The sequence below is a fragment of the Chiloscyllium punctatum genome, chromosome 13 (assembly GCF_047496795.1).
Source record: "Chiloscyllium punctatum isolate Juve2018m chromosome 13, sChiPun1.3, whole genome shotgun sequence".
Classification (NCBI taxonomy): domain Eukaryota; kingdom Metazoa; phylum Chordata; class Chondrichthyes; order Orectolobiformes; family Hemiscylliidae; genus Chiloscyllium; species Chiloscyllium punctatum.
Genome location: NC_092751.1, coordinates 89,195,354 through 89,219,785, shown reverse-complemented (window position 1 = coordinate 89,219,785; position 24,432 = coordinate 89,195,354). Strand labels below are relative to the sequence as shown.

General features: G+C 42.5%; 1 protein-coding gene across 7 annotated transcripts in view; it reads left to right on the top strand.

The window, feature by feature from the left end:
- The window catches only part of ptpn20 (protein tyrosine phosphatase non-receptor type 20), a 436,259-nt gene that overhangs the window by 245,132 nt on the left and 166,695 nt on the right, over nucleotides 1-24,432 (top strand). For all 7 annotated transcript variants that reach the window (XM_072583170.1, XM_072583173.1, XM_072583172.1 and 4 more), the window contains 5 exons: nucleotides 56-172; nucleotides 1,157-1,347; nucleotides 5,976-6,056; nucleotides 15,305-15,398; nucleotides 20,021-20,106. In XM_072583170.1, coding sequence (XP_072439271.1) covers nucleotides 56-172; nucleotides 1,157-1,347; nucleotides 5,976-6,056; nucleotides 15,305-15,398; nucleotides 20,021-20,106 — 569 coding nt within the window. The remainder of the gene's footprint in view (nucleotides 1-55; nucleotides 173-1,156; nucleotides 1,348-5,975; nucleotides 6,057-15,304; nucleotides 15,399-20,020; nucleotides 20,107-24,432) is intronic.

Here is a 24,432-nt window from a genome sequence, read left to right as displayed (position 1 = left end):
CATCAAATTCCACTCTTTTCTGTTCAAATTATTTTCCCCCTTGTGTCTCTTGCAGGAGGACGTCTGATCTCGGTGAATAAAGAGAGCCTGGAGGGGGTCACTTTCAGAACTGCAGCGGAGATTCTACAGAATGCCCCCGATGAAGTAACACTCATCATCTCTCAGCCGAAAGGTATTTGTGCTTTTTGTTTTTTGCCGTAACCAGCGAGAGAACAAACACCCTCTTGCCGTGCTTGTGCAATGGATAACCTTTGGTGAGAAGCAGTGGTGGAGGTGCCGATTAGGGGCTAACATTTACAATCCATTTCTAATTATCCAGTAGGCAACTAAGAATCAACCGCAGTGCTGTGGGTCTGGAGTCACAAACAAGCCAGACCTGATATGGTCGGCAGATATTCCCCTAAAGGGCAGTAGTGAGCCAGATAGGCTTTTGTGACCATGACAACACGTTCACCAACAGACTAGTTTCCAATTCAAGGTCTGTACTGACTTCAAATTTCACTCTCTGACATGGAGAGATTTGACCCTATGTCCCCAGAATGTTAGGCTGGATTTCGGCGTTACCAGTCAGTGACATTACCACTGCCATGACACTCCATCGTTTTGTTTGTTATCACCTTGCAATTCGATGACTTTTATTGTATGTTTTACAACCAATGAGGAAGGATGTTTAAAGCACCGAGTCTTAGGATGACAAAAGTCCTTGAACTCTCTATTGATTTTTTTTTTAAGACTTGCAGGGAGAAAGTGGAAACTATCTTAGAATCATCATCCATATAGATTGAAGGGAGAGTGTAAGAGACACATTTTCTGTCCCGCAGTAAAGCAGAGAAAAGTAAATGAAGTAGCATTTAAAAGGGATGAGGGTGAATATTAAAAGTCAACATGTAATAAGATTTGAGGAAATAAAAGATAGAGGAATGGAATCTCCAGAGAGCCAGTACAGAGACAATGGGCCAAATGGTCTGCAAGATTCTGTGATAATAATAATAATATGTCAGATCCAATTTAAAGTTACAGTTACCTTACACATGTAATGTCTGCAGCTTTAACATAGTAGAGCCAGAGGTGAAAGCCATTGTGTTCATGAGTAAAAGGCTTTACTCACAGCAGGATTGTTTCTGCCACTTACTAATGTGTTAACCCTGTGACTTAGACCCACACAAGACTACTTGGAAGGGCGCTGCAAATTTAAGAAGTAAAGTCAGTAGCTCAGTGAGCTCACAGCACCGTCGGCATGGTAACTCGTCTGCAAGAGAACAAGGCCTCAATCATGAAGTGTGTGCTCCTGAGGTGACTCCAGTGATGAGTGGGCCATCTGACCACATTCATTTTGTCAAAAAGAAGGTAAACCCAGCTCAACTAACCAAAGAAAAGGAATACCTTCAGGTTAAAATCGAAGACTGTTCTTTTCTAATTTTGTGCATATGCCAGCATTTGATTGGCTGTTCATTTGCTGTGACGGATGGTAAATTTAAGGTTGGTGAGCATAGAGTCCCATTTCCTTTGTTTCCCCAGGCTTTTCAGTGGGTGTGCAGTTTTTGATCCAATCCTTGCTAATGCCACAGAACAATGTCTCAGTTCTGCCCATTGTGAGCAGTAAGGAGGTCGCAGTTGTTACTGCAGTCAATTCCACATCAAATCAGTGCCTCTGTGCAGCGTTAAACATGTCTGTCTGATTGACATTATCTCTCTCGTTTAATGTCATGTTGAAATATCAGACCTGGAGGCGGCCATTCAGCTATTCAAACCTGTTCTGCCTCCATTTAATTGGTGGGCGGTACGGTGGCACAGTGGTTGGCACTGCTGCCTCACAGCACCAGAGACCCGGGTTCAATTCCCGCCTCAGGTGACTCTCTGTGTGGAGTTTGCACGTTCTCCCCGTGTCTGCGTGGGTTTCCTCCGGGTGCTCCGGTTTCCTCCCACAGTCCAAAAACCTGCAGGTTAGGTGAATTGGCCAAGTTAAAAATTGCCCGTAGTGTTAGGTGAAGGGGTAAATATAGGGGAATGGGTCTGGGTGGGTTGCGCTTCGGCGGGTCGGTGTGGACTTTTGGACTGAAGGGCCTGTTTCCACATTGTAAGTAATCTAATCTAATTAGGTCACAGTTGAGCTACGTCTCAAATACTGATTCCGTAACCCTTATTACATGGGCTAACAAAAGGCTATCAGGGAGATTCAGGACAAGTTAGAACAGAATTAGGTATTTTCACCCTTCATGCTTGCTTTGCAGAAAGATCTGTTTGTGTACCAAATTCCACATTGACATGCCATCTAGGTATGCATTTCCTGCTCACTTCTATTTGACCAGAGGGCAGTGAAGAGTCAAACATATCTCTGTGAGTCTGGGGTCATATGTAGGTAAGGACAGCAGATTTCCTTCCATAAAGGGCATTAGTGAACAAGATCATAGAATCTGTATAGTGCAGATGGAAGCTATTCGACCCATAGACTCTTCACTGACCCTCTGTAGAGCATCCCACTGAAAACAAATTCATCCTCGTAACCCCACATTTACCACAGCTAATCCACCCAGCCTGCACATCCCTCGCCAATAGAGGGCAATTTAGCGTGGCCAATCCACTTAACCTGCATGCTTTTGATCTGTGGGAGGAAACCAGAGGAAACCCATGCAGACGCAGAAAGAATGTGCAAACCCCACACAGACAGTCGCCTGAGGGTGGAATCGAACCTGGGACAGTGGTGCTGTGAGGCAGCAGTGCTAACCACGTGCCACCCAGTGGGTTTTGGTAACAAATTCACGGGTAGTCACATGGTCACTATTAGACTAGCATTTTATTTCTGACTCTTTATTTATTGGAATCAAATTTCACCAGTTGGCATGGTATGATTCAAGCCTGAGTCATCAGAACATTAAGCTGAGGTACTGGATTGTTAGTCCAGTCACATTACCACTACACCACAGCCTTCCTCTTGCCAGCAAGAATCCATCTAGCTCCACCTTATAAATATTAAAGGATCCCCATCACTACTGCATTCTGAGGCAGAGCTCTGCAAAGAAACTTGCCCTCATGTCAGCCCTCAAAGTTGAAACCTGAACTTGAAACATGGAAGTGCCTTGTTCAAGTTTTGATGTCTCTCGTTGATGGAGTTAGTCACTTCTACTAGCCAGTGATGTTCAGAGGAATGGGGCAAGTACAGCAGGAAGGCTCATCGTAGTACAGACTGCCAGGTGAGGCTGTGCACCCAGCATTTGGGACCTGAACCAGGGACCATTCCAGGTGTTTCAGTCACCATCTGATGTCATTTTGTCTGCTGGGGAGGCCATCCAACGACAGGAACATAGAACAATACAGCCCAGAACAGGTCCTTCAGCCCTCGATGTTGCGCCGACCAGTGAACTATTCTCAGCTCGTCCCCCTACACTATCCCAAAATCATCCATGTGCTTATCTAAGGATTGTTTAAATCTCCAAATGTGGCTGAGTTGACTACATTAGCAGGTAGAGCATTCCACACCCTTACCACTCTCTGTGTGTAAAGAACCTGCCTCTAACATCTGCCTTAAATCTATCACCCCTCAATTTGTAGTTATGCCCCCTCGTACACGCTGACGTCATCATCCTAGGAAAAAGAAGTAGGACCTCACTTCGTATCTCAAGTCCTCTCACCTGCAGAGCCTTTGGCTTTGATCTTTATGTCATCGTTGTCTACGGGAATAGTGATGGAAGACTGGAGGATAACAAATGCTGTTCCCTTGTTCAAGAAGGGGAGTAGAGACAACCCTGGCAATTATAGACCAGTGAGCCTTACTTCGGTTGTGGATAAAGTGTTGGAAAAGGTTATAAGAGATAGGATTTATAATCATCTTGAAAGGAATAAGTTGGTTAGGGATAGTCAACATGGTTTTGTGAAGGGATGGTCGTGCCTCACAAATCTTATTGAGTTCTTTGAGAAGGTGAACAAGCAGGTGGATGAGGGTAAAGCAGTTGCTGTGGTGTATATGGATTTCAGTAAGACATTTGATAAGGTTCCCCACGGTTGGCTATTGCACAAAATACGGAGGCATGGGATTGAGGGTGATTTTTTTTTAGGTTAGATTAGATTACTTACAGTGTGGAAACAGGCCCTTTGGCCCAACAAGTCCACACTGACCCGCCGAAGCCCAACCCACCTATTCCCCTACATTTACCCCTTTACCTAACACTACGGGCAATTTAGCGTGGCCAATTCACCTGACCTGCACATCTTTGGACTTTGGGAGGAAACCGGAGCACCCGGAGGAAACCCACGCAGACACGGGGAGAACGTGCAAACTCCACACAGTTAGTCGCCTGAGTCGGGAATTGAACCTGGGTCTCTGGCGCTGTGAGGCAGCAGTGCTAACCACTGTGCCACCGTGCCGCCCACAGTTTGGATCAGAAATTGGCGAGCTGAAAGAAGACAGAAGGTGGTGGAAATATTCATCCTGGAGTTCAGTTACTAGTGGGGTACTGCAAGGATCTGTTTTGGTGCCACTGCTGTTTGTCATTTTTATAAATGACTTGGATGAGGGCTTAGAAGGATGGGTTAATAAATTTGCAGATGACACTAAGGTTGGTGGAGTTGTTGATATTGTTGAAGGACGTTGTAGGTTACAGAGGAACACAGATAAGCTGCAGAGCTGGGCTGAGAGGTAGCAATGGAGTTTAATGTGGAAAAGTGTGAGGCTATTTACTTTGGAAGGATCAGCAGCAATGCAAAGTACTGGGTTAATGGTATGATTCTTGGTAGTTTAGATGAACAGAGAGATCTTGGTGTCCATGTAGCTTTCCTGTTTATCTAATCTGGTAGATGGATTTTCATCTACAAAATTCCATGCAAGGACTGCCACAAACACTACGTAGGACAAACAGGAAGAAAGTTAGCCACTAGGATACACGAACACCAGCTAGCCACAAATAGGCATGACCCTCTCTCCCTTGTAGCCCTACACACGGATGAAAAAAGCCACCATTTCGACTGGGACAACACATCTATCCTGGGACAGGCTAAGCAAAGACATGCCAGAGAATTCCAACCACAACGCCATAAACAAACACATAGATCTAGATACCATCTATCAACCCCTCAGAAAACCAACAGGAAATGACATCACCACAAAACCCAGGAACCCCATCCAGGAGAAAGATATAAATAGAAAGCAGGAGACAACCGTTTCGCTTCACTTGGAGGTCGCCACTGATGATGTTACCTAGCCAAGTAATGAAACGTCTGGATATCAAACCTACAGCTCAGCGAGCAAACCTACACCTGAAACCTCAACCTGAGCTACAAACCTTCACAAACCTTGCATAAATGCTGTCTTCCTATTGCCTGAAATTGCCCCACTGCCAATGTAATTTCAGTGAATCCTAACTCTCCCTCCCACAAGCACTTGTTGTCCAGGACTCTTGACATTAAAATTTATGGAGGAATTGTTTCTGATTGACATTGAATGCAGTGGAAATAAGTGATGTGGAGCAGTTTCTGTCATTGCAGTCAGCAGGCAAGTTATCTAATATCTCAATAAATACTACTACAATCACTTTCCCTCCCCTAATGACTTTAAAATGTAAGAGAGGTTGGTAGAAGTTAATAGCATGTAATGTATAATGGATATATTTCAAGGTAATTGGAGGAAGGTTTAGGGGAGATGTCAGAGGCAGGTTCTTTACTCAGAGAGTGGTGAGTGCTTGGAATGCAATGCCAGCAGTGGTAGTAGAATCAGATTCATTAGGGACATTTAAGCGACTCTTGGATAGGCACATGGAAGATAACACAATGAAGGGTATGTAGGTTATCTGATTTTAGAGCAGGGTAACACCCTGGCACAACATCGAGGGCCAAAGGACTTGTATTGTGCTGTACTATTCTATGTTCTATGTAACTTTCTTGGCTTATTAATACACATAGGAGAAAAATTATTTTTCGTGTGACAGGCAATTACAGCCAATACTTTGTGATTTAATTAACAAAATGGTACTGAAACATTGCAGATGCCACAGGAGTTGAAACCAGGAGACAGATATTCTGTGGAGCTGACCAAGATAGATGGAAGCCTTGGTGTCAGTGTCACAGTAAGTGTTAAAATGTTTACTTTTACCGCTCATGATTATACTAGAATATTCATAATAGTGGGTGGGGAATTTTTAAAAAGTAAGCATGTTTCTGAAATAACTCCACAGAGGCCGGTATCCCATCAGGAAATCACCCTTTGTTTCCGTGTGGAAAGTCCTGGTCACTGATCAAGTGTTCCCAGAACAGACAAGTTGGACGGAAGGGTCTGTTTCCGTGCTGTATGCCGCTATGACTCAGAGCCAGCTCTCAGAGTGAACAGAACCTCTGGCATTCCTGTTTATTTATTTTTTCTTTTTTTCTTTTTTTCTTTTTTTAATTTTTTTGTGTGTGTGTGCAGGTGTGAGACACAGTGAAAGACACAAAGTGCACGAATCTTTATTCAATTTCCACCACCACAATAGATATGAAAAACACCCGAGTGGCCAGTGACAAGCACTGCCCTTCACATCAAAGGGCAATGCTGTGTGATCAAAAACAGTGAAGGGGAGGGTAGGGACTAAATCAAAATGGAGTTGGAGGGAGAAATAATGCACTCCACTCCCTGCGGTGCCCACCTCTCCCTGAACAACTCCAGGGTGTTGGTGGACACCGCGTGCTCCTTCTCCAAGGACACCCGGGCTCTAACGTAACCCCGGAAGAGGGGCAGGCAGTCGGCGGCATTCCTGTTTATATCTGTCAACCAGGCTCTCTGATTAGATTAGGTTAACAGCCCCAATCAGGGAACTCACATTCTGTAAGGTCCACCCTGCTGACCTCGTGACAATCACTTTCCCCAGGATCTTCAGACCTCCTTCAGTTTTAATATGGTTTCCAGTCAAAGTCCTTTAACTTCTAATGAATGGAAGCTTCTTGATTTTCCTTGTATCTTCTGCTGAGGTCAGCCCAAGTGTTGTTGCTGGGGGATATATGGGATTGCCTCAGGGCTGCGGCCAATGCAATTCCTATGAAGACCAGAAACATAGTAATATCACAGTACTGTTACATTGCAGAAAGAGGCTGTTTGGCTCATCATGCTTGTACTGTCATTTTAGCTTCTTACCAATCCCCTACCTTTCCCTTGTGGCCCTGTACGTTGCTTCTGTTTGAGTAATTAACTTGATGCCCTCCCAAGTATCTGAATTGAACCTGCCTCCATGTATAAGGCACAAGAGGAAGCTATTCAGACCCTCAGTTCTGTCTGCCAAGTCCAACATGGCTGAGCTACCCTCGAATCCATGTGACTGCCTTTGCTTTCTAACCCATTGTTGACCTCGCCAGTCCAAAAAAATCCTATCTATCTCAATTTTGAAAGCTCTAAATCTCCAAACTCTCCCAGTCTTAAGGGGAGAGAGTTTCAGATTTCCATTCCCTTTCCTGTGAAAAACTGTTTCTTAAATTCAAAGCATGATAGGGAGGAATCAAAAATATAGTAGACAAAAGAATGCAGCAGAAATTGAGAACCAGAGTAAGCAATGATAGTTATAAAGTCAAACCTTAAGGCTCTTTATTGACTGTACACAGGTTTTGCAAAAAGGTAGATGAGTTAACAGCACAAATAGAATGTGACTTGGTAGCTGTTAGAGATATGTAGTTTCAGGGTGACTAACAATGAGAACTCAGTATTCAACATTCTGGAAGAATAGGCAATAATGAAAGGGAGGTGGGATAGAAAGTGTGGTGCTGGAAAAACACAGCTGGTTAGGCAGCATCTGAACAGGAGAATCGATGTTTTGAGTATAAGCTGTTCAGAGGTTTTTGATTCTGATCTCCAGCATCTGCAGTGCTCACTTTCTCCATGGAGGTGGGGTAGCTTTGCTAATAAAGGCTGGTATCAGTGCAGTGGTGCGTAGTGATAGAAGTGCAATAGATTGTGATGTGGAATCAGTTTGAGCAAAAATAATTAATAGGAAGGGAAAGAAGTCACAGTGCGAGTCATCTAAAAGTCCCAGAAGATTTGCTTCAATGCAGGACAAAGTATAAATCAGGAAATAATGGAAGCATGTAAGGAAGGCGCTACAGTTGTTCTGGGCGATTTTAATCTGCATATTAACTGAACACATCAGATGGGCAAGGGTAATGGAAGATTAGTTTGTAGAGTACATCAGGAATTGTCTCTTAGAGTAATACATTACAGAACCTAGACCAGACAGTTATAAGAAATAGGAACAGGAGAAGGCCACTTGGCCCCTCCAGCCTGCTCTGCCATTCAATAGGATCATGATTGATTCGACATTCTTCATGTCTACTTTCTTGCCCTTTCCCTGGAACCTTTAATTCCCTGACTGATCATAAATCTATCTACCTCAGCCTTAAATATAAACAAAGTCTCTGCCCCACAGTTCTCTGTGGCAAGGAGTCCCAAAGATTTACACCCTCTGAGGGAAGAAATTCCTTCTTAACTCATAACTTTGCACCCCTTCACCCTGAGACTATACCCTCTGGTCCTAGTCTTTCCCCCACGGAGAAACGTTCTCTTAGCATTTACCGTGTTAAGCCCCTTAATATTCAAACAGGTTTCAATGAGATTGCCATATTCTTATAGACTCCAGTGAGTAGAGTTCCAACTTGTATGGTCCTTTCTCATAAAACAATCTCTCCATATTAGGGATCATTCTCGTGAACCTTCTCTGAACTGCCTGCAACGAAATGATGTATTTCCTCAAATAAAGGGACCAAAACTACTCACTGTAGTCCAGATGCGGTCTCCCCGGCACCTTGTACAGTTGCAGTAAGACTTCCCCACTCTTATATTCCAACCCCCTTGAAATAAGGGCCAACATTCCATTAGTCTTCCTGAATACGTGCTGCCCTTGTGTGCTAGCTTTCAGTGTTTCATGCACAAGTCCCCCCCCCAAATCCCTTTGTGATGCAGCTTTCTACAGTTTTTATTAATTTAAATAATATTCTGTTCTTTTGTTTTCCTTTCCAAATTGAAAAAGACTTCGCATTTTTCCAAATTATACATAATTTGCTTAACTTTCAATATTTCTCTGTAAATTGTTTGTATCCCTCTTCCAACTTGTGTTTCCACCTATTTTTGTGTCATCTGCAAGTTTGTCTACAGTATATTGCTCTCTTTCCCCAAGTCATGACTATATTGTCAACAGTTGTGGTACCAGCAGTTTCCTAGCCATGAACAGGGTATTTTCGATGTAGTAATGAGATAAGATTAATAAGGGATCTTTCAGCTAGAGATTCTTGAAACATTAAGCAATTGGAAAATAATAACATTTCAAATTCACTTTGAGGGAGAGCAACTGTAACCAGGCCTCAATCCAAGGTCCACAACTTAGGTGAGAGCAATTATTTAATGAAGAAAGGTACAAAGAAAGAGTTGTTGGAAGAGAGTTGGGAAAATAGATGAATCAGGCAGTCAGTGGATGAGCTGTGGCAAACATTCAGCCCGAGTTCATTCTGGTCATAAAGAAAGACTTGATGAGAAGGATAAACTACCTATGATTAACAAAAGTGGTCAAGGAGAGTATCCAATCAAAAGGTAAGGCATAAATAATATTGAAAATGAATGGTAGGCTAGTGGGTTGGCAAGTTTTTTTTAGGAACCAGCAGCAGGTGAGTATTAATCTAATAAAGAGGGAGAAAATTGATTATGAGGATTGTGAGGGTTATGGCTTCAACGTATTATTTTGTCCTGGTTTATTTTTAAAGATAGGTTGAACAACAGGTGTAGAGCAGCCTGTAAGAAAGTAAACAATTTGTGAGGCCTTTTTTTTTAAGTTGGAACAATTGAAGCAGCCTGAATGGGTGTGGTCAAGCTCCCACAGAACCAGGGAATTTGGTTTTTGCTTTCAGCAGTTGCTGTTGGAATTAGAAGAGGTGAAAGCTATTTTTACCTTCTGTCAGTTACAGTCAAAAGCCAGAGGGTCTCTGCCTGCTACTGGAGTTGCATTTGAGTATTCTGAATTTGCCTATTTCCAAGGGTGCGTTTATGTGATGTTACTATATGGAACAGTTAATTAGTAATAGTTACTCTAACTGTTATTCTAAGTTTTCCAACAAAGTTAAGTTATTCCAATTCCTTCTTACTTTAGTTGCATTAACTACAGTGGGTGAATGAAGTGAGTGCTGCTTTAAATCTGCTAGTTTGACCAGTCAAATTGCATCTGGACCTTGCCTTTACATTTAAAATAAGAAAAAAGTTAAAGTCTAGATTATCTTCTGAATATTTTGAGGGGTCTGATTCATAACAGAGTAAATGAGCAATAAATACAAAAGCAAACAGCAAAAGTTTCTGTGGAAATCAGAAAAAAAGAAGAGTAGCTAAAATAAGTGTGGTACCATTAAAGGAAATGACTGGGTGACCCCAAACATAGCTGTCTTATGAGCTTTAGGTTTGTGATAGTCTATAAATGAAAGTTGAGAGTTATATCTAGAAGAGATCAAAACCCTCTTACTTATTGCTTGAGTGGAGCATACTTTTAAATATTACGTTAACAAATCAATATCAAGACAGAATTGAAAGTGATTGTCAGGCATTTTTGCTTTCCATAACTGGAACAGCTGATTTATCCCATAATCCTTACCTCAGTTTACTATTGTGTTTAGGATCTGCCATAAGAATCAGTTTTAATAACTTCACAGAAGTAATCATCCTAAAATGGGAAACTGCATGACATGTATCATATAACAAAGCATCAGTCTTCCCTCATTCATTATCAATGTTATTTTTGCCTGCTTAAAACTGTATTTTTTTCGGTTTGGGTCTCCTGTTACAGAACCAAGGTCCAGAGTAGTGAGAGTAGCAATTATGTTGCCTTCACAGACTAACAAACAACGATATTTTGATGTACATATGATCTTACATTTATTATTTATCTTTGTGCATTTGCGTCTGGCAAAGGTAAGGGAGAACGTTGCTGGGAAATGGAGCATTTTCTGCTTTGCATCCAGTGACCAAAGCAAGGTCAAGTATAAAACACAACGCAAGGTCTCCCAACGTAGTTCTGACATGTGATTGTCAATTGTAGAAATTTGTTCGGTATTGTCTTTGTGATTGTCTTTGTCCCATGCTGTCTGCCCAGTATTTTGTATCAATGTGCTGTGAAATTGATAATACTAAAGTGTTATAAAGGAGAATACAATAGTAAAATTAAGGATATGTAGGTTAGTTTGACCTTAGAATAGGATAAAAGGTTGGTACAACATCAAGGGCCGAAAGACCTATGTTGTGCTGTACTGTTCTATCTATGTTCTGTGTTCTAATTTTTAGAATATTGAGATTCCATTTATGTATCTCTTGTGTTAAGTGTACCATTTTGGTACAACTGTCTGGGTGCACATCAGCCTGCTACAGCAACTCCTTTGCTTGGACCATAAGAAACTACAGAATGTTGTATGCATAACCCAGTCCAGAAAATGTTCCTCCTTACAAAGCACAGTTAAGTCCATTACAGAGATTGATTTTCAGATTTATTCAGTTCTTAATATACTGCATTGGTGCCCCTCCAGATGAAAGTTGTAGCAAAATAAACTAATTTGCTGACTTTAAGACTGGCCGCATTGTGCAACAACATTCGAGAATTATCCCAAAGGTACATTAGGAGTGAAGGAAGCTCCAAACTTAAATACTGCTGAGGACCTTATTTGAACCTTCTTAAATTCCATTCAGTATCATTCCCTGGATGGAATAACTCCACAAAGGCTGGTATCCTGTTACCAAGTCACCCTTTATTTGCATGTGCATAGTACAAGACGCTGATCCAGTTGGCTCAGAGCCAGCTCCAAGAGTGAGCAGAACCCCTGCCACTGCTGTTTATACCTGTCAGCCAGGGCTCCCTGATTGGACCAGATTAACAGCCCCAATCAAAGGACTCATATTCTATGAGATCCATTTGACTGACCTCATTCCAATGAATACACAGGATACCACTGCAGGAGTTCCTCAGGGTAGATATTATTAATCAGCTTTCCAGACTTGTTACAATATATCTCTGGATCTGGTAGGATTTAGGCCTTCTGACCAAGAGATAAGAAGACTACCACTGCAGTACAAGAACTCAAGAGTTCCTCAGAGTAGTGTCCAGGCCTAATTTAACTTCATTTGCTTCATCAATAACCTTCTGTCCGTCACAAGGTCAGAAGCAGGAATGTTCACTGATGATTGTTATTCAATAGAAATCACCTATTCTTTGACCAAGTTCAAGAATACACTTTCCAATTTAAGCTTTATTCCAACCAACTACATGCTATAAAACTCAGCCACTTCCTATCTGACTGTTCTTTGTATATGTTTGAATAGACTTTAGCAAAAACACATTAAAAAAATTGAACTGAATCAAAAAGAAAACAAACAGCCCACTAAGGCACTACATCTATTTGAAGACAATTATCTAAATATTTAATGCATCAAATAACTGCACCCTGGGGTTCCTTCTCTTATTGTAGGTGCCAAATTATCTTCACTTCTCAAAATGATGAAAAATGTAATTCTTCTCTGATTTCTCTCAGTTAAAGTTTTCTTTTTCTTCTGTCACTACCCTATATCTTGGCAGTCTTACCTGCCTATTAACATTATGGCCTCTACTTTCTATTATATTACAAATTGCCACCTTTGGGCTATGAGCATGGCTGGAAAGGAATACTTTCCAAGGAATGCTTCTGGTGTTTTGACATTTGTTCTCACAGTGTGTGTTTAGCTACAACCTCAATATGTGTCAAAACTGAAAATCTGTCCATTCTCATTACTTTAGCATTGCCCAATATCTCAAATGCCAGCACAGATTGGGGAAGTTTTCAAAGAGAACTTCTGCAGTCTTAAATATAATGTACCGAATGCCACAACGTCAAAGCAAAAAATTGTGGATGTTGGAAATCTAAAACAAACACAGAAAATGCTGGAGGAACTCAGCAGGTCTGGCAGTGTCTGTGGAGAGAGAAACAGAATTAACATTGATTTAAGTATAGCGCCACTCTGAAGGGTCACTGGACTCAAAATATTATATCTGTTTCTCTCTCCACTGGGGCTGCCAGACTTGCTCTTATTATATGCTCTTCTATGCAACTATTTTCACTCTCCAAATCGTAAATATCTGACCTCATCTCATTAGCAATCAGTAAATTAACCTTTTGATAAGTTTTATCCATGAAAGTTAGCAATCTGTTCAAAGCCCTGTCAGTGTTGAAATCAGAAGTCACATGACACCAGATTATAGTCCAACAGGTTTATTTGGAATCACAAGCTTTCAGAGTGCTGCTCCTTCATCAAATGCTCTGAAAGCTTGTGACTTCAAATAAACCTATTGGACTCTAACCTGGTGTTATGTGACTTGTGATTTTTTCCACCCCAGTCCAACACCAGTACATCCACGACAGTGTTCAGATCAGCAGGCTCTGATTCCAAAAACACATCTTTGCTTCTTAACATGCTTCTGTCAGGTAACGGAAGCATCAAAGTATTATGTTGTTTCCTCATTAGCGGTTATGAACAGTTACATTATTCTTTCACTCATTATAAGCTACACATTCAGTAATTGTAAGGCAAGATTTTCAATTTTGATTCAACCATTCTCTATTCACATGGTTATTCACAAAAAGTTAAATACTTTTAGGCAAAGACCAAATATACATTTTCGAGATGGAGTTCCATTTCAAACAACCACACATCATAAAACACAGCTACCTCCTGGCTAACTCTTATTGATGTACATTTAAATAATTCGTTGGCCAAAGCAAAAACTAAATTGAACCAAACATACGATCAATGCAATTAACTAATTAATTCATGACAACTGCTTGCAAGTATTTAGCATCATATGAAAAGAATTAAACATTAACAATGATTGCACAATGTTCAGCATCATTTATACAACCTCAGATTCTGAATCCGTCCATGCCCATATTCAGCAAGATCTGGACAACATCCAGATTTTGGGTGAAATGTCACAATAACAAATGCCACACAAGTGCCAGGCAATAGCAAGAGAGAACCTAACCATGATGTCCCGTGATGTTCAGTGGCATTATCATTGCTGAATACCCCACAGTCAATATCTTGGGCAATACCATTGACCAGAAACTGAACTGGACTGGACATGTAAATACTGTGGCTACAAGAGCAAGTCAAAAGCAAGGAATCTATGGCAAGTAACTCACCTCCTGACTTCCCAGTTCCTGTCCACAGTCTACAAACTACAAGTCAGAAGTGCTTGGATGAGTGCAGGCCTAATAACACTCAAGAAGCTTGACATCATCCTGGACAAAGCAATACAGGTGGCACAGTGGCTTAGTGGTTAGCACTGCTGCTTCACAGTGTCAGGGTCCCAGGTTTGATTCCAGCCTTGGGCGACTGTCTGTGTGGAGTTTGCATATTATCCCTGTGTCTGTGTGGGTTTCCTCCCACAGTCCAAAGATGTGCAGGTTAGGTGAATTGACCATGCTAAACTGCCCAGCGTGCTCAGGGACGTGTAGGTTAGGTGGATTTGTCAGGGGTAAATGTGAAGTAGTAGTGTAGGAGAACAGGTTGAGGTGGGATACTCTTTGGAGGCTTTGTTTGGACTTGTTGGGCCAAATGGCCTGTTCCCCACACTGTAGGGGTTCTGTGAACCTATCTATTATGTACAACATCCATGCCCTCTGTCCTTTCCCACTGATGCACTGTAGTAACTCACCAAGTCTCCTTGGTTGGCACTTACCCATGGCACCCAGACATGGAAGTGTAACACTGTTCCTTCACTGGGCCAGAATCCTGGAACTGCCTTCTTAACAACATTGTGGCTGTCCCAACCCGCCAAAGGTGGTACAAGAAGGTAGTTCAGCACCACCAAGGCAACAAGGGATGGACAGTAGGTGCTGATCCAGCCACTGATGCCCATATCCCATGAATGAATGAAAAAAACTAAGCAATAACAATGAAGAAATGTCAACGATTGTCAAACAGAACTTTCTCCTTCATTGAGAACCTTTAACACATAATAATCATGACTTGCGGGATAGCCCGTCTGATAGTCTGAGGAAAAAACAATGACTGCAGATGCTGGAAACCAGATTCTGGATTAGTGGTGCTGGAAAAGCACAGCAGTTCAGGCAGCATCTGAGGAGCAGCAAAATCGACATTTCGGGCAAAAGCCCTTCATCAGGATTCCTGATGAAGGGCTTTTGCCCGAAACATCTATTTTACTGCTCTTCAGATGCTGCCTGAACTGCTGTGCTTTTCCAGCACCACTAATCCAGAATGATAGCCTGAGGAGGCATATCATGTCCCAATACTAGAAGGAAGTGTCCTTTTTAATGTTTGTTCCATTGTACTCTACAGGGTGGTGTGAATACCAGTGTGAAGAATGGTGGAATCTATGTGAAGGCTATTATACCTGGAGGAGCTGCTGACTATGATGGTCACATCAGGAAAGGTAGAGAGCAGATTTTTGTGTGAACTACTTAAGAGGATATATGACCATTTTGGATGCTAAATCTGCATGCAAAACATGAATGAACAGATATCTTCTAACATCAAAATACAGGGACTTTGCTGAGGGTTTGGGAATAAAAATTTACAAGAATTAACTTAATTGTCACATGTACTCACATGAGTACAGTGAAAGGTTTACAAGTTGCAATTTATGGCGCCATCTTAGGTAGCAAGGTATGAGGTAAGATTCTTGGGTACAAATTCTGAGGGAATAAAAATAGAAAAATAAAGTAATAAAGAAGTCCAGCGATTAATTAGAAAAATAGAGAAATGATAGTTTGGAGTAATAGAACATGGAAGATTACAGCGTAGTACAGGCCCTTCGGCCCTCAATGTTGCACTGACCTGTGAAACTAATCTGAAGCCCATCTAACCTACATTATTCCATTCTTGTCTATTTGTCTATCCAATGACCATTTAAATGCCCTTAAAATTGGCGAGTCTACTACAGTTCCAGGCAGTGTGTTCAACGCCCCTATTATTCTCTGAGTAAAGAAACTCCTCTGCCACCTGTCCTATACCTATCATCCCTCAATTTAAAGCTATGTCCCCTCGTACTAGCCATCACCATCCAAAGAAAAAGGCTTTCACTGCTCAACCTATCTAACCCTCTGATTATCTTATATGTCTTAAGTAAGTCACCTTTCAACCTTCTTCTCTCTAACGAAAACAGCCTCAAGTCCCTCAGCCTTTCCCTGTAAGAGCTTCCCTCCATATGGGGCAACATCCTAGTAAATCTCCTCTGAACCCTTTCCAAGGCTTCCACACCCTTCCTCTAATGCAGTGATCAGAACTGTACACAATATTCCAAATGTGGCCGCAACAGAGTTTTGTACAGATGCAGAATGATCTCATGGTTCCGAAACTCAATCCCTCTGCCAATAAATGCTAACGCACTGTATGCCTTCTTAAAAACCCTATCAACTTGGGTGATAACTTTCAAGGATCTATGTACTTGAACACCGAGATCTCTCTGCTCATCTATACCATCAGGAATCTACCATTAGCATTCCTGTTACTCCTTCCAAAGTGAATCACCTCACACGTTTCCATATTAAACTCCATTTGCCATCTCTCAGCCCAGCTTTGCAGCTTATCTATGTTCCTGTGTAACCTACAACATCCTTCAGCACTATCCACAACTCCACCAACCTTAGTGTCATCCGCAGCTTTACTAACCCATCCTTCTAGGCCCTCATCCAGGTCATTTATAAAAATGACAAACAGCAGTGTCCCCAAAACAGATCCTTGCGGTATACCACAAGTAACTGTACTCCAGGATGAATATTTCCCATCAACCACCACCCTCTGTCTTCTTTCAGCTCGCCAATTTCTGATCGAAACCGCTAAGTCACCCTCAATCCCATGCCTCCGTATTTTGTGCAATAGCCTATCATGGGGAACCTTATCAAACACCTTGCTGAAATCCATATACACCACATCAACTGCTTTATCCTCATCCACCTGTTTGGTCACCATCACAAAGACCTCAATAATGTTTGTGAGGTACGACCTACCCTTCACAAAACCGTGTTGAATATCCCTGATCAACTTATTCCTTTCTAGATGGTTATAAATCCTATCTCTTATAAACCTTTCCAACACTTTACTCATAACCAAAATAAGGCTCACAAATATATAATTTCCAGAGTTGTGTCTACTCCCCTTCTTGAACAAAGGAACAACATTTGCTATCCTCCAGTCTTCTGGCACTATTCCTATAGACAATGACGACATAAAGATCAAAGCTAAAGGCTCAGCAGTCTCCTCCCTGGCTGCCCAGCGAATCCCAGGATAAATTCCATTCTGCCCAGGAGACTTATCAATTTTTACACTTTCCAGAATTGCTAACACCTCCTCCTTATGCACCTCAATCTCATCTGGAGTAGTAGCCTGTATCTCAGTCCTCTTCTTGACCACATTATCTTTTTCTAGTGTGAATATCGACGAAAAGTATTTAGGATTTCCCCTATCTCCTGATTCCACTCACGAGTTGATTGTTCCTAATCTTACTCTAATCATTCTTTTATTCCTGATATACCTATAGAAAGCCTTAAGGTTTTTCTTGATGCTATCCACCAATGACTTCTCATGTCCCCTCCTGGCTCTTCTTAGCTCTCTCTTTAGGTCTTTCCTGGCTAACTTGTAACCCTTAAGCGCCCTAACTCAGCCATCACATTTCATCCTAACATAAGCCTTCTTCTTCCTCTTGACAAGAGATTCAACTTCATTAGTAAATCATGGCTCCCACACTCGACTCTTCCTCCCTGCCTGATAGGTACATACTTATCAAGGACCCGCAGTAGCTATTCATTGAGTACGCTCCACATTTCAGTTGTGCCCATCCCCTGCAGTTTCCTTCCCCATCCTATGCATCCTAAATCTTGCCTACTCGCATCATAATTGCCTTTCCCCCAGTTATACCTCTTACCCTGTGGTACATGCCTATCCCTTTCCATCACTAAAGTAAACATAACTGAATTGTGGTCACTATCACCAAAGTGCTCACCTACCTCCAAATCTAACACCTGGACGGGTTCATTACCCAGTACCAAATTTAATGTGGCCTCGCCCCTTGTTGGCCTGTCCACATACTGTGCCAGGAAACCCTCCTGCACACACTGGACAAAAACTGACCCATCTAAAGTGTTTGAACTGTAGTATTCCCAGTCAATATTTGGAAAGTTAAAGCCCCAATAACAACTATCCTATCATTCTTCCTCCTATTGATGATCATCTCTGCTATCCTATCCTCTACATCTCTGGAACTCTTTGGAGGCTTATGAAAAACTCCCAACAGGATAACCTCTCCTTTCATCTTTCTAATCTCAGCCCAAACTACCTCAGTATATGAGTCCTCAAACGTCATTTCTGCCACTGTAATACTGTCCTTGACTAACAGTTCCACACCACCCCTCTTTTACCATTTTCTGTCTTCTTACTGAAACATCTAAATCCCAGAACCTGCAACAACCATTCCTGTTCCTGTTCTACTCATGTGTCTGAAATGGCCACACCAAAATCCCAGGTAACAATAACAGAGTTTCCAACACACACCATGCAGGGCAATCACATACCCTGCTGTGTCACAATGATTGCACGAACAATGGAACTCTGCTGTTTATTGTTTATTTATTGTTTAATGGGATGTAGGCATCTCTGGCTAGGCCAGCTTTTGTTGCTCATCCTTAATTGCGCTTGAACTGAGAGCTTGCTAGACCATTTCTGAGTCCAGTTAAGAGTCATTCATATCGGTAGGGGTCTAGACTCGAATGTAGGCCAGATTAGGTAAAGATAACAAATTCTCTTCTAAAAGGACATTAGTGAACTATTTCTCTTTTCAACAGTCAATGATGATTGTCATGGTTGCTGAGGCTAACTTTGTGTTCCAGATTTGTAACTTACAATTAATCTCCATCAGGGAGATTAAACTGCCTTGGGAGTTTGAAACTCCACCAGATGCTATGGGACTCGAACCCAAAGCAATGGGTCCAGATTATGTGCAGTTACATTTTAACTGGAATACTATTTCGTCGGGTCAAAGAGAGACCTTTAACCTCACAAGCCTGTGTTCACATTCAGACTGGTCAGATGAGTGTGTCCTGTGCCTTTTTGTCACAGGAAGAGACTCCATAGCTCTGTAACTTTGTTCCTTCTCAAAATAGGAATGTGGACTCAAAGCTCAAAACCATCACCGATTTGGTACTGTCCCTAATTTGAAACGAAAGTACAGTGAAGGGTCAACATGAAAGAAGGCAGATTGCACAGGAGAGACAAACTCTCAGTTTTGGTTGGCTTATACTGGTTAAGGGGAAAAAGCTGTCAAGTAGAGTTGAGGAGCATCAGATCAGCCATCATCTCATTGAGCGACGGAGCATACTCGCTGGGTTGAATGGCCTACGTCTTCAGCTCTGTCTTATGTTGTTCTGGTCAGACGCTCTGTTCGAGCTTCAAGCCCAATGAAACAGGGATGGCAGTGCATTGGGAGTGTCTAGATTAGAGTGGTGCTGGAAAAGCACAGCAGGTCAGGCAACATCTGAGGAGCAGGAAAATCGACGTTTTGGGCAAAAGCCCTTTATTCCTGATGAAGGGCTTTTGCCCGCAACGTCGATTTTCCTGCTCCTCGGATGCTGCCTGACCTGCTGTGCTTTTCCAGCACCACTCCAATCTGGACTCTGGTCTCCAGCATCTGCAGTCCTTGTTTTTACCATGCATCGGGAGCGTACCTTGTAGCCGTGCAGCATCGTGATATGAAACAGGAGCATGTAAGCTGGTACTACTATGCATGAGTGCAGTGTGTGTGTGCATCATGTGCCACACATTTGGGCACCTCACCCCTTGGGCACTGCCTTCCTGGACACCATTGCCTGTTCTCTTGTGAATGCCGAGCCTTGAGGAGGTAAACAGGAGTGAGAGTTGGCAGCTCAATAACAGCAGTAGAAGAAATGCAGATGCAGGACAGTGCTGGCACAGCTCCAATGAAGGAACTCTCATTCCAATGCATTGCTATTTGACCACGAGTGAGGCCATGCCTATTCTAACTCTTTACTCGCATTCTGACAGGTGACCGTTTGTGGGAAGTGGATGGAGTCAGCTTGCAGGACATCACCCATAAACAAGCGATTGAGTGTTTGAAGAACACTGGTCAGGTATGTTGCTACACACCTTTGTCACTGCCCATGAATCAAGATATTAATGACCCCTAACTGGACTACTGCAAAAACTCTACAAGTCACTGCATTCTTACATTGACAAAAACTCAGCGCATCAGAATTGAAATGAAAAGCACAAGTCAAAATTGGTCCATTGTTTGTATGTTTGTTTTTTCCTGCTAAATGGGTATAAAGGACAGTTCTTTCTGTGGGTGGAGTCTAGATCTAGGGTGTACAATTTAAAGATGAAGGACACCCATTTAAAATGAAGTTAGGAAGAATGTCTTCCCTCAAGGAATCATTGAAATTCTCTTCACAGAGAGTAATGGGGCAGGTTCAGTGATTACATTCAAGATACTTGATGGACAGGAGAATCAAAGCAATGAAGGCCATTAATGGTGCCCATCAGATCAGCCTTACTGAGCAGAAGAGCAGACTAGATGGACCAAATGGCCCATTTGTGTTTCTTATACTCACCTAGTGCAGCTGCATACACTGCATCTCCAAGGGAAACTTCCATTCCAGTTGTCCAGTCCAGACTCAACCCTACACCTTTGAAGTGGAGAGAACAGCGCATTAATTCATTGTCCTACTCTGACTGCCTGATGTGGATTTACTTTATCAAATTCATGTTGAATATCATCATTAAATAATAAGTGCCCCTGGATCTTCTTGATACTCACTCATCATTGGATGGAAACCATTGCAACCAGCCAACCTCTACATGAGCCCCACAAAATTCTGTTTGAATCATCTCCTGAAAGATGCACTTTTTTATTGTTCAGTTTTCTAATCAATCTGTACAGAGATGTTACCTCACACCCATGGAGCAGGTAGGACTTGAACCCAGGGATGTTAGCACTGTGCTACAGAAGCCCATTTTCAATTGTTTAATTCTGTACTAAAGTAGCAAATGTATCTGTGATTTACAAAATGCACGCGGAACGATTTTAATATTCACATGTCCATCTCTCTGCACCTTTATCACTGTTATGTTTAGTTACAAAAGTCTTTGTTTGCAGAAGAGATTCTTGGATTGAAATGGGTTAAGGCAGGATGTGCAGAGGGTAGTAAATCAGAGTTCAGCAATCATTACTCATTCTTAATAACTGGAACAGCCTTCAGGCATAAATCCCAAGCTAAAACTATCCAATTATTGCTTCTTCAAGTCTCTTTTTTTATAATTCATTTGGGGAACGTGGGTGTTGCTGGCAGGGGCAGCATTTATTGCCCATTCCTAGATGCCCATCAGGAGGTGATGGTGAAATGCCTTCATGAGCATCTGCAGTTGGATGCTGTGGGTTGACTGACAACCCCATTATGGAGATAATTCCAGGACTTTGATCCAGCGACAGTGAAGGAACAGTGATATGTTTCCAAGTCAGGCTGGTAGATCGTAGATAGACCAAATGCATCTTGTAGATAGTACACACTGCTGCTACTGAGCCTCAATGGTGGAGGGAGTGTCAGTGCTTGTGATGTCAATCAAGTGGACCGTTTTGCCCTGATGCCCATCCAGGCAAGTGAGGAGTATTCCATCACACTCCTGATTTGTGCCTTCTGGATGCTAGGCAGGCTTTAAGTAGTCAGGAAGTGCATTACTCATTGCAGGATTCATAGCCTCTGAGCTGCTCTGTTTCTGGCTAATAATAACCTCCAGAATGTTAATAGTGATGGATTCAATGATGGTAATGCCATACTGAGATTCACTTTTGCTGGAGACGATAATAACCTGGCCTGTGTGTGTGTGGTATGAACATTATTACCATTGCCATTTGCCATCCCAAGTCTGGATACTGCCCAGATCTTGATGCATTTGGACATGGACTGCTTTAGTATCTGAAGAGTTGTGAATGGCGCAAAGCATTGGAAATCATTAGCAAACATCCCCACTTCTGAGCTTCATGCGACTTGTGTCTTAGCTCTTCATCCAGATTCCTAAATACATGTTTCAAACATTATAGAATATGGAATATTATGTCCTATATAATAGGCTGAGACAACATTTTGTGGTTTTGTGGTAAAACTATGTCACAAGTCTTCATTCCGAAACAAATCGAAAATTAAACTGAGATTCTATCTGCTGATTCACGTGAATGTAAAAGATATTGTTTGAATACTACAACAGTATTGTATGATACTGACAAGCATTCCTCCATTAACTAACACCATCACAAATCATAGAATCCCTACAGTGTGAAAACAGGTCCTTCAGCCCAACAAGTCCACACCGACCCTCTGAAGAGTAACCCACCCAGACCCATTCTCCTACATTTTCCCCTGACTCTTACACCGAACCTACACATTCCTAAGCACTATGGACAATTTAGCTTGGCCAATTCACCTAACCCGCATATCTTTGGACTGTGAGAGGAAACTGGAGCACCTAGAAGAAACCCACGCAGACACAGGGAGAATGTGCAACCTCCACACAGACAGTTGCAGAGGCTGAAATCAATCCAGAGTCCCTGGCGCTGTGAGGCAGCAGTGCTAACTGTGGTTTAACTGATTATTCATCTCATTTACTGTTCAATGAAGGCTACGTTCCCTTCCACATCTGCTAATCCATTGAATAGAGAAGGAGAATGGGATTAGATTAGATTCCCTACAGTGTGGAAACAGGCCCTTCAGCCCAACAAGTCCACATTGACCCTCCGAAGAGTAACCCACCCTGACCCATCTCCCTCTGACTAATGCGCCTAACACTACAGGCAATTTAGCGTGGCCAATTCACCTAATCTGCACATCTTTGGACTGTGGGAGGAAACCCACGCAGACACAGGGAGAATATGCAAACTCCACACAGACAGTCATCCAAGACTGGAATTGAACCTGGGACCCTGGTGTTGTGAGGCAGCAGTGCTAACCATTGGGCCACTGTGCTGCCCAATCTAAACAGGCTTTGTGTCAGGTGTTTACTATGTTTGGTCTCCTGCTCAAGATAATTACCACTCACTCCGCTTCACTCTGCAACTCGTTCAGCCTCCTTCTGTCGCACCTTCCATTTCCACCTCAAAAAAGAAAGTCACCGGATGAATGAGAGCAGCACCACCTACAAGTTCTGATCCAACCCACATGCCAGCCTGACTTGGCAATATAATGCCATACCTTCTCTGTGACTGGGGAAGAAGATTTCTAGAATTCCCCCCCCTTCACAGCGAATGGACTACAGTGGCACAACACAGCAAACACCAGCAGCCTTTGCAAGGCCAGTTCAGGACGGGCTACAAAAGGTGGCCCCACCAGTGATACTCACACCCTATTAAATCTTATATAAAGAAATGGTTGCATGCGTTCTGATTTCCTATACTTCTTTCTTTGCTGTTTCACTTCCCTGTTCAGCACTGGTTGCACTTGCTCCTCCCTATATTGAGAAGCCTCTCCTGACAGTCCCTAAAGAGATTTACTGTGAGTGACTGTTCTCATATCCCATTACAGGAAGTGCTGAAAACATGTTAAAATAGAATGCTATCTCCTGTGCAGTCAGCAAAACCTAGATGCAAATAATCAACCACTTTTCACTGATTTTTCAGTGTTCTCTGCAGCCAGCTGGCTGCTTTCCTTCAGTTCCTTGCCCAGGTCTGACCCACTGTGCCAAAACCTTCAGGTGGGGGAAGGCGGCAGGTCCTGTATCTACCCAGTCAGAAAGGGGGGGTCGAACCCCATGCTGTGGCCACTAATCTGATCCAAACCACGAGTCAGAGACAACGTACATTTATACACATTTAGAATCTGGACCGCAACCTTCCTTTCATTTTAATAGTTCACAGGGTACGGACATTGCTGGTAATGTTGGTGGTTCCTGCTCACCTCGTATAGCACTGAAGTGAGCAGATTGCCAGGTCATTTCAGAGGGCAGTTAAGAGTTGACCACACTCTTTGTGAGTCTGGAATCTCATGTCGCCCAAACTGGGTAAGGATATTGGTGAACCAGAAAGGTTTTTAACGGCAATTTGTCAGCATTAGATTAACTTTTAATTCCAGATTTCTTTTCTTGAATGTAAATTTTAACAGCTGCCACGGTGGTATTCAAACCAATGTCCCCAGATCACTGGCGCAGCATTCCAGATTATAGGTGGCCCCTGACTTACAGACATCAGATTTACAAATGCTTATATTAACAAACAAGGTCCGATGTTACTATTAATCCCTGGTGGTTCAATGGGTAGCACTGCTGCCCCAGAGCGTCAGGGACCCAGGTCCAATTCCTAGGTTGTGTGTGGAGGTTGCACATTCTCCCCGTGTCTGCGTGGGTTTGCTCCGGTTTCTTCCCACAGTCCAAAGATGTGCAGGTTAGGCGAATTGGCCATGCTAAATTGCCCA